This window comes from Hyperoodon ampullatus (genome assembly GCF_949752795.1).
Source record: "Hyperoodon ampullatus genome assembly, chromosome: 4".
NCBI classification, from domain to species: domain Eukaryota; kingdom Metazoa; phylum Chordata; class Mammalia; order Artiodactyla; family Ziphiidae; genus Hyperoodon; species Hyperoodon ampullatus.
In genome coordinates this window covers 138,169,092-138,185,907 of record NC_136917.1, presented here as the reverse complement: position 1 = coordinate 138,185,907, position 16,816 = coordinate 138,169,092, and the positions used below count along the sequence as shown (strand labels likewise).

General features: G+C 35.0%; 1 protein-coding gene across 1 annotated transcript in view; it reads right to left on the bottom strand.

Moving 5' to 3' along the window:
• Positions 1-16,816, bottom strand: part of HCN1 (hyperpolarization activated cyclic nucleotide gated potassium channel 1) — a gene marked incomplete at both ends in the record, with an annotated part of 391,133 nt that overhangs the window by 341,710 nt on the left and 32,607 nt on the right. The window contains one exon of the mRNA XM_079702168.1: positions 1,943-2,366. Coding sequence (XP_079558294.1) covers positions 1,943-2,366 — 424 coding nt within the window. The remainder of the gene's footprint in view (positions 1-1,942; positions 2,367-16,816) is intronic.

The following is a 16,816-nucleotide window of genomic DNA, read 5'->3' as shown; positions in this document are numbered from 1 at the left end:
CTCCACCTATTACTAACCCTGTGAATCTGGGCAAGTTACCAGAGTTATTAGGAAGATTCAATGAACTAATCCATGTAAAGAATCAAACATATTACTTGATATATAATAAGCCATCAATAAATATTAGCTATTTTTATCAGTAATCACCTTGTTTTGATATTAACATTAGCATAATAATGTTTGAAAACCAAACATTTTTTACATGTTAGATGGAATGTGCTATATAGAGAGACATTATAAGATGAATCCAATTTCTCACATGTGCTTCATCTGATTTTAAATATAATCCGTACCCATATTTTAAGAATGATCCATTTTTATGTCTTTTTAGCAGTGTCTTATGCAGTGTCTTATTATTATATGTCATTTCCTGAAATCCTAGGAACCAAAATGTCATCAACAGGCACACACAAAGCATTGTTACAGTCTCACAGAAAGCAGAGCTAATGTTCACCAAAGTTCCATTTTATGACTTGTTTAAACCTAAATTCCAAAATATAATTCATCCTAAAAAGCATTTCTGTAGCTAGTAAAGTGGCGATTAATTCCTAGCCAATGTATTGTTTTCTTTAGTGCAGGTTTAGGCATTCTGGAGGCCTCTTTGACCCTCATTTTTATGCAGACAATAAAGTTCAAGTTATAATTAACTTTTTAAAGATACATTTAGAAGGAAAAGAAAATCAAAACGTTAATATGCTGACTCTGAAATTAGGGACATAACCTCCTTTGCTTGGTGATGGTACATTTAACTTAGACCTTTGGAAACTCCAGTTGGGTGAGCCCTTTCAGGTCCCACCAATTGCCTAAGAACAACAGATGCCCTATTCAGCAAAATATTGGCCAGATTCACTGTATTTATTCACTGTAGTATTTGTGCTTTTTATGTGATAATTTCCCTCCAGGGTATGCTGTTTTTCAGTATTATGAAATGAACTAGTAGAGAGAACCTATAATAAATAATTATAGGCAAAGAATAACAATGAGCAAAATTATTATACTAAAATCAGTCTTTACACATACAACTTGGAAATACTAAAAAAAAAAAAAAAAATCTGTTTTCTTCAAACACAAATTCTCTAAAATTTCAGTATTAGAGGAAACATATTCCACATTATTTCACAGAGCTAATGATACAAACCAGGTTAGCAATCAGACACTACAGCTTTGTCAAAGATGGTACTTGATGTGTTAGATAAAACAAACTAATATTAGATATTAAATAAAAACAATCTCCCATGGTGGAAGAAGGGCTGCACTGGTTAAGATAAAAATTTGTTGATTAAAGTAGATTTGCTTTAAAAAAAGACTAGCATGGAATCTAAAAGAAAAAAAAATGGTTCCGACGAACCTAGGGGCAGGACAGGAATAAAGACGCAGACGCAGACGTAGAGAATGGACTTGAGGACACGGGGAGGGGGAAGGGTAAGCTGGGATGAATGAGAGAGTAGCACTGACATATATACACTACCAAATGTAAAATAGATAGTTAGTGGGAAGCAGCTGCATAGCACAGGGAGATCAGCTCTGTGCCTTGTGACCATCTAGAGGGGTGGGATAGCGAGGGTAGGAGGGAGACACAAGAGGGAGGAGATGTGGGGATATATGTATATGTATAGCTGATCCACTTTGTTATAAAGCAGAAGCTAACACACCACTGTAAAGGAATTATACTCCAATAAAGACGTTAAAAAAAAATGACTGAATTGGCATAAGACAATTGTTTTACAATCACTAATTTTTTCACTTCACTCAAATCCAGTATTCGACCATATCTTTTGAGGATACAAATATACCACTTACATACCAAAAAAAAAAAAAAATGAAATTTTTCTTTTTGAATTTCATAAAACTCGTTATATATAGCACAGTTGTTCATTTTGGAACAGTTATAGTTTAAATCGCATGATATAGTAGCTTTAAAAATGTAAAAGATATGTCTTACCTCTTCCCACTGATGTATGTATCTAATTAACCTTGAAAGTCGTAATAAACGCAAGAGACTGAGAATTTTTGTAAACCTCACAATGCGAAGTGCCCTGGCTGTCTTGTAAACTTCTGAATCCATTCCTTTTTCTACAATGAGAAAGATATAATCCACTGGGATTGATGAGATGAAGTCAACCACAAACCAGCTTTTTAAATAATTCATCTTGATCACTTTAGGGTCCAGGATGATTTCAGAACTATCTTCATTGACAGTCCCAGTCCTGAAATTCATGATCAAGTCCAAAAGGAAAACTGTATCTGAAGCCACATTGAAAATAATCCATGGTGTTGTTGTCTGTTCTGTAAAGAATGTGATTCCAACTGGTATGATGACCAGATTTCCAACCATCATTATAAGCATTATTAAATCCCAATAAAACCTACAATAAATAAAAAAAATCAGATTTTAAGATGTAGACAATGACCAGCCTGTTCTCCCTGCCCCCCACCACCATAAAAATTATGACTGACTTATGGTTAAATAAATGAGTAGAAGAACAGAATGTCAGTTTGGTAAATAAGATAGCTCCTTCAGTGGCCATAAAGTTAAATCTAAGTAAAATTAATATATTCCTAAAGCAAGGCATTGTGATTATAGAATTCTAAAAATTACTTTCTATAAAATGTTAGGGAAATAAATTCATGAGCATCCCTACCCCATTTATCTGATAAAGAAGCAAAAATAAACTCCCCTATAGTTAACATACAATATGGATGAAAACAAGGAAGAAGATACAGAAGATCTTTAAAAAAGCTACCTTTGAGAAGATTCTTTGGAGGTGTTTTGAAGTACTTTATATGTAAAATTACCAATCATAGATTAGAATAAACAGTAATAAATAGGGCACATGAAAAACATTGGTACTGCAGATTTATCTCTAGAACTACAGATTAGGTCAACCATAAATTCTAGAACTTCCATAGCTTCACAGCACTCCAAATATTTATGCTTTATTCTTCCTAATTTGAAATGAGAAAACTAATTCTGTTCTGAGCCTGAAAATACTTGAACTGACTCTAGGTTTGAAACTAGAATCTAGCTAAAATTTGCACTTTTGTCACTGCTTCATTGAACAACTACTTTAAATACATTGCCACTATTTTTCTAAATAATACTTTCCTTAAAATTTCTGATTTAATTTTCAACATAGCTATGATTACTAACTACCTTTTGAAACACTCTTATCCCACCTTATATTAAAATTAGGAAATGTATTCCAGGTTAATATAGCATTAATATATAGTTAATGTTTATTAATATAGAATAAATTCATCAGAGATTATTGTATTATTCTCATTTGGTTTCTTTCAAAGTCTATTGACACTGTAGTTAGACTAGGTAATAGACTATACTTGTTAAGCATATACTTATAAAAATAAAGAAACAAATCAACTAATACAACTCTATAGTCATAAAATAGTCTCTGGAAACATGAGCTACTTCATTCTACTCGAAGGTGTACTCTCTTAGCAGTTGTGTTACAAAAATGGTATAAAATTTCATGACATTTCTGTTAACCAAGATATTATTTTACATTAATTCTCCTACTTAGACTATTTGGGCTACATTTTGGTAAGGTATACATTTGCATGAACCTTTCAAAGTTATTATCATTCCTAATTATGAGTGACTCCTAGGTTAAAAGTAGTAGTACAAGAAAGAACTATAACAGTCCCACTCTGCCCTTTTTTCTACCCCCCACCCCAGGATTATATAAAAGATAAATGTTTGTCATTTTGAAGATTTCACCAGTCTTTCTGTCAAAACTTACCTATAGAGTTATGGACAAGTATACAAATACCCATGTCAATCATACATCATGCCCTGGCAATTTCAATGAAATTTTTTCTCTTTTTTTTTCTCCTCTCCTAATGGAAATGCAAAATGTGCCATTTAATACACTAAGGACAGAGGAGAGATGTAGGGCAGATGCAATACTGTAATAGCTGTTTCACAAAAAAGTGACATCACTGAACTCTAAAATGAAATTTGTGTGCCCTGAGGATTTTCACTTTACTGGACACTCTTATCAGTCTCTTCTCTGCTCTCCTCTCTGCCTTCCCCTGAAAGGCTGCTGTTCCCTTGGGTGTTACACATAGCCCTTTTATCTTCTATTCTACACATGCTCTTTGGGCAATATTATACACTCATCCATGTCTTTAATGATTAATTCATAATGGATGACTACAAAAGCATTATCTCCAGTCCATTCCTGTATTCTAAGCCTCCTAATCCTTATAATCAGCAGTCTATTACATCTGTCCCCTTGCATATCTCACACTCATGTCAAACAGCATGCCCAAGCTCAGTCTCATCACCTTCCCTCCCACAGACATCCCCCAGATATTCCCTGTGTCAGGGAATGGAACAACGCTCTACCTGATTTGCAAGCCAGAAACCTTGGAACCATCCTAGATAACCCCTGGCCTGAAATCTACTTAATCTCATTATTCAATCAATTACCGAGGCTTTTTGGTTCTAACATGTAGATGTAAGTTGTATTCATCCATTTGTCCTTTATCATTCCCATTGCAGCTGTCTTCAACCAGCAATTCTCCACAGTTGCTTAATTTAGAGACAAGTTACTTAAATTCTTTAATCCTAATTTTTTTCATTTGTAAAATAAAGATTATTATAGAACCAAATGTGTAGGGTTTTACAGATTTAAAAGCAAACAAACAAACACTATATTCAAATCACAGCTCCTAGCATAGAACAAGCTGTGGCACACGATGTTGATAGCATACTTAGTATTCATCTACCTTTCCTTGCTTACCAAAAGAAATCCAATTTGGGGAAAGCAGTCAGGAGCCCTTTGAAAAATACTCACTTTTACATACATGCTTGTATTTCTGTTACTAAGATAGAAGCTATTTTTAAGGAAAACTCATACTCTATCCTTCTTAGTCAACATAAATGAAAAGGATAAGGTGCCATCCACTCTTTATTTTAGCAATAATGTTTGCCACACCGTAGCTTTTTATGTGGTGCTTACTATGGATTGAAGCCATGAGATATCTAAGTATCAATATGAAGCTCAATTAAACCTTATAATTTCCTTTTAAAGTATCATTGATCATATTTTGCAGTCATAAACACAATTCTGTAGACTTTGCATAATATAACACTTTCTTTGGTTAACATGCATTCCTTAGCTAGCCAAGGAAAATACAGTTATCACCCACTCTAGAAGTTGCTTTAAAAAACAGCAATGAATATGTTCCTGAAAACTGACCTCATGAGACTCTCATGCCTCCCTGCCCAAGAGTTTCTCTTAGCTTTTTGCTCTGAAAATTTGTCTTGGATACTCAGGCCCTCCCTTTTCCTTAACTCTCAGTTTCTATGTCTTGTACATTTTATTACAGAATCGTCTTCCCTACCCACTCCCTCTTTGCATTCCCATTGTTATCTCTCTAGTTTGGGCAGAGCTAGCTCTTGCTTGGAATATCTCAAAGAGTCTCCTGTCTATGGAATCTGATCAATTCTACCTGCCAGTACCAGAATGACCATCTAACATGTAACTTACCGGTCAAAACCATCATGGACCCTCTCAATTAAGTAAAAACATCAAGGCATTCCCTGATATAGCCTCCTCCTCCCTTCCCCGTCTCTTCTTTAACCCTTTATGGCAAGTACCTCATAGCTCAAGCAAGAGAGTACCTGCTCTTACCTTGCCATCATGCACACCTAGGTACACATACAGGAGATACGGTTACTTCCATTCTACCTGTTCCTTTTCGTATCAGCGTTCTACCTATCCTTCAAGTCCCATTCTGGCAATGAATTTCTTAGTTTTTTTTTTTTTTTTTAACAAATTCCAGAGCAACATTTATTTTCAGTATGCTTCTTATTTCACTTTTGCTTTTGTTACTAACTATTTGCCTTTGTTTCCTTGTTGGATTTAAGTTCTTTGAAGTTCAAAACTATATTGTCTTCTGTTTAACTTCTTCATCATGTAGACAGTATCCAGGACAGCAAGTGCTAAGAAGATATATTAATTAAATTTTAAGTGGAAACATATACTTCATGAGGATATTTAAAGAAATGCTTTTTTAATAAGTCAAAGGCCATTAATGCAGTAAATACTTTCCCAATATATCTTTTATATAACTCTAGATTTTTATTCATTGAGGGCTTTCATAATATAGAATACATTAAAATAAATAGGAAACAAAGAGATTAAAAATATGTTCTGAGGTCAGACCACCTGCAAACTAAATAATTTTGGATTTATACCTGGTTTTGAATGGTACAAAAACCCCCTCTTATTCATCTTGCTCTAGAGAGACCGTATTTGTCAAAGATCTTGATTGCACTTTGAAGGCAGCCTAGGGTTCAAATCCTAGTTCCACTAGCTGTATGGTTTGGAGCAGGGTATTTAACTGCTCTGAATTTCAATTGTCTCCTCCTACTCTCAGAGTTTCTCTTCCAGGAGGACTGCATACAAAGATGTGTGCAAAGCATATAGAACCTGTGATATAGAAAGTCAACTTTGTCTGTAAAACCAACACTCACTGCAAAGCCAAGTCTTGACAATTACAGTAGAATAATAACCTAGGTAATCATTTTTACTTTATACTAAAAGTAGATAGAATATACAAAATAAAATGGTATTTCAATCATAATTAATAGATCACTAAAACTATGGTCACTTTAATTACTAGTAAATAATTTTCACAGACAAATTATTTTCATGTTAAGAATTCATTTCTCCCATAAGTTTTTAGAAGAGAAAAAGTGGCATTGCAAAGATTAGTCCATGATCTTAACTGTGAAGAATTCAGTCATGCTCCTTTCTTTTTACCCACTTGGATCTCTCTCAGGCTTGTGATGAATAAAGACCACACTCCTGTCCTAACAAGAATTTCTCACTCTTTCAGGTTCCCCTGCCCCCTTATGACATCTGCTCTAGTTGAAATAATCTGATGTCAGACATTTCTATCCCAAAGCCTTAAAGAGATTAAAACAATTCCCATATTTCACTACTGAAGATGCTTATCTTTAAATTTTTGTCTCTAAATATTGAGTAAAAGGTTCTCTTCTCCCCTCTCTCTGATGAAATAAATATTTGTCATTAAATGGAATGGAGGAAGGGATTTCTGGTTAAACCCTGAAATGGTACCAGATTTATACATGGGTACTCTTTTGCCAGTTGTTGAAATCAATTGATGTGACAAACCTGTCCCACTATTCACACTTAAGAGTCACTCTTAACAATTATGTCTTTAGATGTCAAACATAAATTGTGCATACACTTGTAAACCAACTTATTTGTCAATCTAAACAAATAAACAAATGTCCAGCTGGATTTACTTTTTATAAAACACATAGTCCTTGCAATTATATTTTAAATTTTATTTAAAACTGATTCAATTTTCAAAAGTCCAATTAACAGCCTGATTAATAGGCACATATCTCTTGAATAATAACATGAAGTGTCTTCTCTTAAATGCTATGTCCTCTTCCTAGTACTATCAGTGTCAATTCACCCCACCAAGTCTCAGCAGCCAACACCTGAGCTTTGATCTAATGGGTTCTGAGACATCCTTTGTCACCTTGCAAACATCATTATTTAGAATATTCACACTGGGGTTGACGTTCTGTAGGACATATGCCTATCCTAAACCTTGCAAAGAAGTTTTCTAGGTCAGGTCTATTATTTAGTCTAATGCCTTGCTATCTCGCAAGGACAAATTCATTGTCTATGGGGGTGGGGTGGGGAGTGAAGAGATCAGAAAACAGACAACTTAAATATGGGTATTTTGAAGTGAAAATACACTAGCTTTCTTAATAAAGATCCCAGTTGTAGGAAAGTTTAGCCTAACTTATGGATAAAACTAACTTATATCATATTTGAAGACAAATGATTTCTGGTAAATAGCAATTTACCCAATAAGAACTTGAGATGGGTGGGAGGTACATTATGTTTTAGCTAATCTTATTTATTAAAATGAGCTAATGGGACAGAAATTTAATCCCTACGAAGGTATTAAGATCTGCACCAGTACAGGAAAAAGTAAACATGTTTTTTCTACTTCCCCCTTCTTCTGAAACTGAACTTTTTTCTTCGTGTGTTAATCTTTTAACTGCCAATATTAACAGCCTTATATTGGTCCATGAACTCGTTTGTGGCACTTTACAACTTTGTTCACTCTTCCTACTTGAAACTCTCCCAAATCTTCAGTTTCTATGATTCTGCATTTTCATAGTTTCTCACTCATATTTATATATTAGCAGAAATTAATTTTCCTCAAGCTTTACCTGACTTCTCTTCTTCCACCATTCAACTTGGCATTCTACATTACTATCTCATCCCACTTTTCATCCCTCTATTCACTCGCTCATTGGCTTCATCAGTCACCACAGGTTAAACTGATACGGTAATGTAAATTGTTCTCAAATATATCACTGGCCTTAACCTCTGAGATGGAGTCATGCATTTCTAACTACATCCTGCATAGTTAGTGGCTTCTAAGTGTTCCAGTGGAATAGTCATCTCAACAGGCTGAAATCCAAACCAATGAACCTTATGGTCCCAAAATAATTCTCCTGATATTTGTATGTCTGTTTATTGTAACATAGCTTCTTCCTCTTTTTTTCTTTTCTTCATTAGCCAGCCACTAGGCATAAAATTTAAAAATTATCCCTGATTCCTCTGTTGGCCCAGCTCTGACCTTTGATCCTTTGCCCAGCCTTACATTCCTTCTAATACAACAGAAGCTTTTCATTTTGTTCCATTGCCATCAACTTCTATGAAGTTTTTATTACATCATTATTCTGCTTACTCATTTTCCTGTTTCTACCTGCGCCAGGAAATTACTTCCTATTTATATCCAACAGGCTTTTCCTATTGCTTGCAAAATGAAATGTAATCATTCAAAATCCTCTAGAGTATGTCCCAATTCTATATCTCGAAGCTTAACTTTTTGTACATGCATGATCCTCAGCTAAATTAAAAAAGACCCTGTTTTTCAGACTTTTCATCTTTGTCATTGCCCAACAAATGTCTGGGATTTCCTTTCCTAAAACCCAAACTCAACCTCTACACTTCCTAACATTATTTCAATGGTCAACTTAAATGCCAGTTTCTTCACAGTACCCTCTTTTATCCCATCCCCAGATCAGTTGGAGTTTATCTCCTCCCTGCCCCAACTCCTATTTCAATCTCTCTCTGAGATTTCCAGCATTTGAGGGCACCAACTAGTGAACACTGAATAACTCACCATAATGAAGTGTCGGTAATAATTTGATAAAGACCATTTAATAAATGTTGTCTGGAAACACTGCTTTTGTGCTCATTCCAAGCCAAACTCTATGCCAATTTTCTTTACACTTAAATTGCCTAGCAAATAGTATACATGTGTCTGATTTCCCAATGATCAAATTCCAAATCAATCACATTTATGTTAATGAGGTTTTATTACAATATTATAAGATTTTAATTAAAACACATATGATCATTTTTTTTTGGATGGTTTGGAAATTAAATAGGTACAAGCCTTTTTTTACTTCTTCTTGAGTGGTATGGCATATCTTCAAACTATGCTAAATTTCTTACTTTAGACAACAGGAAGAAAGATGTCATTCAAGGGTGCTTTCATTATGTCATTCAAATTTACTTCAAATGAAGCCCACAACTTTCATTCCTTTGAACCAAAACATCTACTTATCCATAAATGTCCCACACGAAATACATTTCTATAAGTCTATAGCTTTTTTTAAAATAAATTTATTTATTTTTGGCCACGTTGGGTCTTCGTTGCTGCGCACGGGCTTTCTCTAGTTGCGGCGAGCGGGGGCTACTCTTCGTTGTGGTGCGCGGGCTTCTCATTGCGGTTGCTTCTCTTGTTACAGAGCACGGGCTCTATGCGTGCGGGCTTCAGTAGTTGTGGCTCGCAGGCTCTAGAGCGCAGGCTCAGTAGTTGTGCTGCACGGGCTTAATTGCTTCGGCATGTGGGATCTTCCCAGACCAGGGATCGAACCCCTGTCCCCTGCATTGGCAGGCGGATTCTTAACCACGGCGCCACCAGGAAAGTCCCAGTCTATAGCTTTAATCAGAAGTTCCAAATGAAGCAGAACTCCCTGAGAATTAAGCAGGTCTATGCTGCGGTACTATCCTTATGATGACATATAGATTTTCCATAAAAATAAAAGTCCTAAATGTATAAAAGGTGAGTAGAAAATGTGTAAAATAGCTCCTAGTGTTTAAATTTAGAGTTCTTTAAAAAGTCCAATGTAAGCCTACTCCTTAGCTTCCTAGTATTTTTTTTTATTTATCACTGAGTGATTTTTAAAACTTTTATTCTCTCCTTTGACAGTCAGCAATTTAATCGTTTAAGGAAAGCAGAAATATTGTCAGAGGTCATGTCAACCAAAATGTGTCCTAGTACCATTCACTCCAGTATAAAATTCAGTAAGTTGAGTCTATTTTTTAACTGTTTCCAAAGGACATTAGGTGCTCACACTGATGGACAGTCCCATGACATAGACAATGAACACACCTTTAGTTTGAAGCTCAGTTAAATGACTATCAGTTGATAAGGGCTTTATATTTGTTGATATACTTTCATCCAACCACTCTGAAATTTTTAAAAGGAAGGTGACTGATTCTTCCCTGTCTAAATACATAGATAACTTAAGGTGTATTCAGGTTTGGAAGTTTCAATTTCAGAATAATTCTTCTCTCATAAGCTTCCCACCACATGGCTTATTTTCAAATCATCCATTTTATCTTCCTGTGGCTGATAATACATGTCACTTCCCTTGTGTTTCTTGTTACTCTACAGATCTCAATAAATCCTTATCCTCTTTGTTCTTTCTAAGCTGCTGATGCCATGTAGACTTTTTGCATTATTGCTCCAGTTTGAGGATGTGATGGAAGGTTCAGAATCAATGTCCAAACACATTATTGTGTCCGGAAGTCTACAAAATGTCTACATTTTATGGAAAGTTTGGAATGTGCCCATGATTCTCATTTTTATATATAATAATACCTCATTGAATTTTGAAAAGAAAAGCAGCATCAAGGCAATGAAGTGTAAGTAATATTTATTAAATAATAGGCATTTTGTAAACATTGTTTCATTTGATATTCAAAACAACCAAAGAGGTAGGCAGCATAACCTAAATTTAACAAGAGGAAACTGAATCTCATCCAGCAAAAGACTTTTCTTAAATTCTTGTAGACAGGAAATGAGAAAAATTGCTTTGAACCCATGACCAATTCCCATGCTTACACTCCTTCTACACTATTCAATGCCTGAATAAATGATTCAAGGATTTTAAGAGTAGCATTAAAAAAAAAAAAACTTTCCCACAATATAGCCATATGTTCACCTGTCCTTATCAGTCACCCATCTGAAATCAGAACAAAATTGTTTCACAAGGAAAAGTCTAAGCCCTGAAGGGAAGTAGACTGTGGTGCTGCAGATATGGCTCCATGGCTGGGCTTTGGTTTCTGTGCCTTTCCATGCAGAAACCATTGAGAGTTTACCTACATCCCCAGAGAATCAACATGATAGTTCATCTGCCCCTACACCCATATAGAAGTACACATCTTCAAATAAAGGAACTATGGGATTACCTGCTTCAAACTCTTTCTGCCTTGACCTACAAAGATATCTCACTACTGTATAAACAGAAGTTAGTTCAGATGCTCTATAGTTAAAAAGCGCTTGGAAAGCAAGAGTCAAATTTAGTACCAACCAAATATTTTCTCCAAATAGTTGCATTATAATAATTCCAACAAATAATGTATTGGCTATCTTCCACATAGTACATATTGTTCTAAACATTGTGAGAAATGCAAACATAAATTATAAACAAACTCTGCAATCAAGAACTTCCAACTTAATAGGAAAACAAAGACTTGTACTTATTAAATAAGACTAGGAGAGAATTTAAGACATGTTCATAAATAGCACACTACAGGTATTCTGGGTTTCCCAAAGAGAGAAACAACTGGTCATCTGTTTAAAGAAACTACTATTATTAAAGAAACTCAAAGACAGCATTTGCTGAGGAGTTCGTAGGTTGCATTTCACTCATGGCACAAACATTAATTTATGAACATGTATGTGCAGCTTCCTGGGTTTGTCATTATATATACAAAGAGAATTAGACACGGAACCAGTCCTCAAGAAAATAAGGACTAGGGAAGACAAACAATCAATAATGTCTTCTAAAATAGGCTTATAAAAGAGCAATACTGAGGCACACAAAGGAGATAGTGATCAAGTCTTACTCGGGGGAAGGATAGGAGAAGTGGGCAGGATTTCACAGAGTCAGAGAGCTGATACTTTCCCTATACAACCGTAAAAACTTGTTTTGGTGTATACACTACACCACAAACATTTATTGAGCACCAAAACTGTGCTAGTTTCTTGGTTGCCACTAGGCACGCACTAGAGTTGCCACCAGAATACCAAGAGAAATAGACACAAAACAGGGAGGTAAAGGGAATAAATGCCATGAAACGTTAAAAGGTCTGGTGATGTATTTACTTTTTAGTTAATGTTTTAGCTCCAAGGGTATATCAAGTGTTTTCTCTTCATAAATTTTAAAATTTTGTTTTCCCAGTTAAATGAAGGACCATGATCAAGAACAGCCAAGAATGTGATCAAATAAAAGCTCAATTAAAAAATATTAAGTTCTGTTTACAGTTATAAATTTTACAGTACCATATTTTTTCTTCAAAATACTTTTTAAAAATAATCAATATCTACTTATCTATTTTAACAGCAGACTTCTGAATTTAAAGATTAATTTCCACAGGTTTTGGGTTCTATATGCATAAATAGGAATATCACTTCCATTTAGTTGATGTTTTTTCCCTAAAACAACAATACCTAAAGATGGTATTTCACACTTGAATTGCATTGAGGTTTTCACCCACTTCCAGCTGCATATTATCTGAGGAGCAGAAGGGGTGATGTGTCAAGGAAGAAAATGCTTCTACCAGGAGCATATGCTCCCAAGTCTGTAACAAGTATCAAGGGTGTGTGGGCAGAGTAACATTTGCTGTGGAATACTTAAGAATTGAGGACAAAAGTTCTTTAATTGTCTGGGCAACTCACACAAACATTAGGGCATATATTAAGTAGAACTGCCAGTATAGTGAGAAATTTTCAGTCACCTACAAAGGAATCAAATAAACACGCACTCCAATCCACTTCAGTCCCCACCAACAACTCATATATGTTTGTTTGTGCATAGCTGTAACTAGAAATGTTTGGCCTCTCTTCATTCATCCCTTCCTTCTTCATTCAGTGGCACTTATTAAACTTTTTTTTTTTGCTTCAAAAAGGAAATATATTCACAATAGGAGGTTTCTCAGCAGATAACTGAATCCCATTAATAGGTTGAAGTTAACATATACTTTTTTATGTAGCCCAGTGACCTGAAGGAAAATGTTACACTTATAAATTTACTAAATTCTGCAAGAGGATTTTGTGATTTGTACATTTCAGTTCAATTTAAAAGATATGGCTTCTACCTTCATGTAAGTGACAGGTTGGGTGTTTAGTTTCTTCAGCAGCTAAACAAGCAAATAACAAAAACAGGAAACTTGTGAAGAAATATAATCTCAGACTTCTCTTTGTACCAGAGAGATAATTGAAAAAAAAAAAAAAAAAGTAAAGACTCAAGAACTTATCTTATACATGTGTCAAAGATAGCAATTCTTGAAACAATTATTTTGTTGTTTTGTGATGACTAATTCAAAAGTCACGATTCCAAAACCCATATGGTGCTATATAACAACATAAAAGATTAAAAGGAAATACCAAGCTATAGAATACTCTTATGAGAATTAAATCATGCCAAAACTGTTGGCAATTTAAAATTGGTGTAAATGTCTTAATTTACATTTCTACCTATCTCTGACCTTTTCTTTCACTAGTCCTCAACCTGATCCCAGAGCTTTAGACAGGCTAATTTAATTATTTATCCTTCATGCCTCCTTTTCTTAATTTCTTCTGCACAACTGCTCCCTGCAAGAGCTTGGAATACACTTCACACCTTTCTGCTCTTCTTAACCTTCTCCATCCTCAAGCGTACCAGCAACTCCTTTAGCCCAGTCCTGAATTCTCTAAGCCACAGGCTCTCCTTTTTCCTCCACCTGTGTGGCACATGAACCTTAGAATGTACTAAGCCTAATCTAAGAGCAAGCAAGAGCATCTCCAAAATATCTTTTTGGATGGGACTGAGGGGGTGGTAAGCTTTCAGTATGAGAAAGGGATTTAAGAGGATTTGAAGTAAAACTATTTCCTTAGCCAGCACATTGTTTTTGCTGAATTAGTTTAATTATGGGTCGATAAAAAATAACAATATATCCTAAAGAGCCTTACACTTCACACAAGATTGCAAAAATCATTTGGGTGGGCATAAGCTCTCACAAGCCATCCCTTGATATTTTTATGGAGAGCAATGATCATTATATTGCTTTTGAAGAAAACCTGCAACAGTGCAGTGCACATAGTAAGCCCTAGAGAAGCATTCAGGGACTGAATGAAGAAATCACCTCCAGGCTTGGCCAGGTGCCCCAAGCATACAGTCCCTAAGTACCTTGGCTTTTCCTTCACACACAAAAAAATGCTTTGTATTTTTATATGCATGTGGACAATTTTTCTAAGATCTGTTTCTCCAACTACAGTGGATGTACCATGGTCAGGAACTTCATCTTTTTCTCCTTTCCACTATGTCTCCACTGTCTAACACAATGGCTGCAACTAGAGTGAATTCTCTAAACATCTACTGAATAAATGAATACATGAGTATTCAGGGCCTTAAGAAACAAAGGCACTGTAGTGGAATTTCAGTCTACAAATATCGGTCCCTTGAATATTTTATTCTGTTTTGGACACATTAATATCATAAAAATATGGACAAGCTAGAAAACGTCCAAAAAAAGAATAAGGAGGAAAAGACAATTAAAGAAATGGGAAGCCTTACTTGTGAGGAAAGACTCAAAAAGCTGAAAACGTAAAACTTGGCTAGACTAAAACTCCGAAGAAATGTGAACAGATTCCACACATTCTTGAAAGTAAACAAGGACTTAGTTTAACCAGTACAGTAAGAGGGTAGAGGAGGAGCCATGGAACTCATACTGGCTGGTTTTAAGAAACCCCAGCAGCTTCCAAGAAATGAGCCACAGAAGGGCACAGTAACGAATGCTTAGAGGAATATTTTTCAAATGTCAGGGGCCACTGATCCTAGTGGTTTGTCTTGAGATCAGAACCCAAGGATTGTTTGGTGTGCAACCAGTCAGGAGACCTGTGCTGGTATTGGTGAGAGGAAACTGTCATTCCACACAGCTTGCTGAAAAACAAACATCCAACGGCAAACTATTTCATTTGTTTCACACCCATTTGTCTTATACTGCTCCTCCTTTGAGTAGAAACTGTATGTCAGATTTTAAAAGAATTAAAGCTATTATCTTAGAATATCAAACCCCTTCACATTGAAAACTCTTATGTTTTCCAAAAAAACTCAAAAAAATATAACCATGTGTTGAAGCATTTTAAGTACTAGTACAGTGTCAAGTGTGCTGGAAATATATTAGAGACCAATGCCCTTAACAAATTTCCATCACATTAAATTGTAAAACATGTATTGAAAGAAAATCGTGTCCAGTATCAGCATGAAATGTTTTGCAAGTTATCAACCTGAACATTCTAGAATTCTCTGAATTATAACTTGATGAAATTCTAGGATCTAATACTAGTAAGGTGAATCAACTTTACAGCACTATTTTGTTACCTTTCCAATTGGTTGTCAAAATACTATGACATTGTAGGTGTTTGTCAGACAATAGCTACATCCCAATTGCTATAAAACAACTTAGTAGTCACAAAGTATGTTCACGATAATCATTTTCATTTTATTTACTCAACAGTTCTGTGAGACATACATGTTTTATTACCTCTATGTTTACAGATGAGAAATCTGAAACAAAATGGTAAGGGACTTAGCCAAGATCACTTGGCTAGTTAGTAGCTTCTGAAGCTTGAAGCCAGGTTTTCTGGTAACTAACCCAGGATTCTTTCCAGTCTAACATCATGCATCATATTTATTTTAATTTGTATTTATTTGTACTTTTACATATAAAGCAATATCGTTTATGCCATAGCCATAACACAATTTTCCTTATATGCTCAGGAATGACTTAATGGAAAATAATTAGTATTAATTATCAAACTAGATAGCCACAAATGCAAAATCATGTATTTTTCTCTGGATCCACTCCAAATATGTTCTACTGAAAATGCACCCTAGATAGCAGATCCATAATTTGGACTTAGATGATATCCATTTATTAAATTCCAACCTTTATGGATATTAGCAGACAAGCAAGCATTCTACTTAGAGACAGGAGTCTTATTTAATAAGCATAATGTTGGCTTTTTGCTTTAATATTTTCCAACTTAACTGTTTTTTCTTTAGGATAAATTTATAGAAAAATAGTAGTTATGCCTTTAAGCCAAAAATAGTGGTCTGTTATTATCTTGTTGTCGGTTGTAGTTTTGCTTATTATTGACCAAACAAATTTAGTGGTGCTAGGGGAAAAAAACCTACCTAAGAATAAGCAGAATAATATAGCAGAAAGAAGACTAGATTGGATGAAGAAATGCTGAAATTCTGATATTTAATACTATCTAGACCTTATAATCTTGAGAAAAATCCCCTCAGTATGGATCTCTGTTTTCTCCCCTGTAGAAAGTGAACCTAGATGGGCCCCAACAATCTTCTCAAATCTAAGAGTTTTATTTTGTAGGAGTTATCCATGTATCAGAGCAAGAAACTGAGAGAACTGAAGCAATTTTTAAGAAA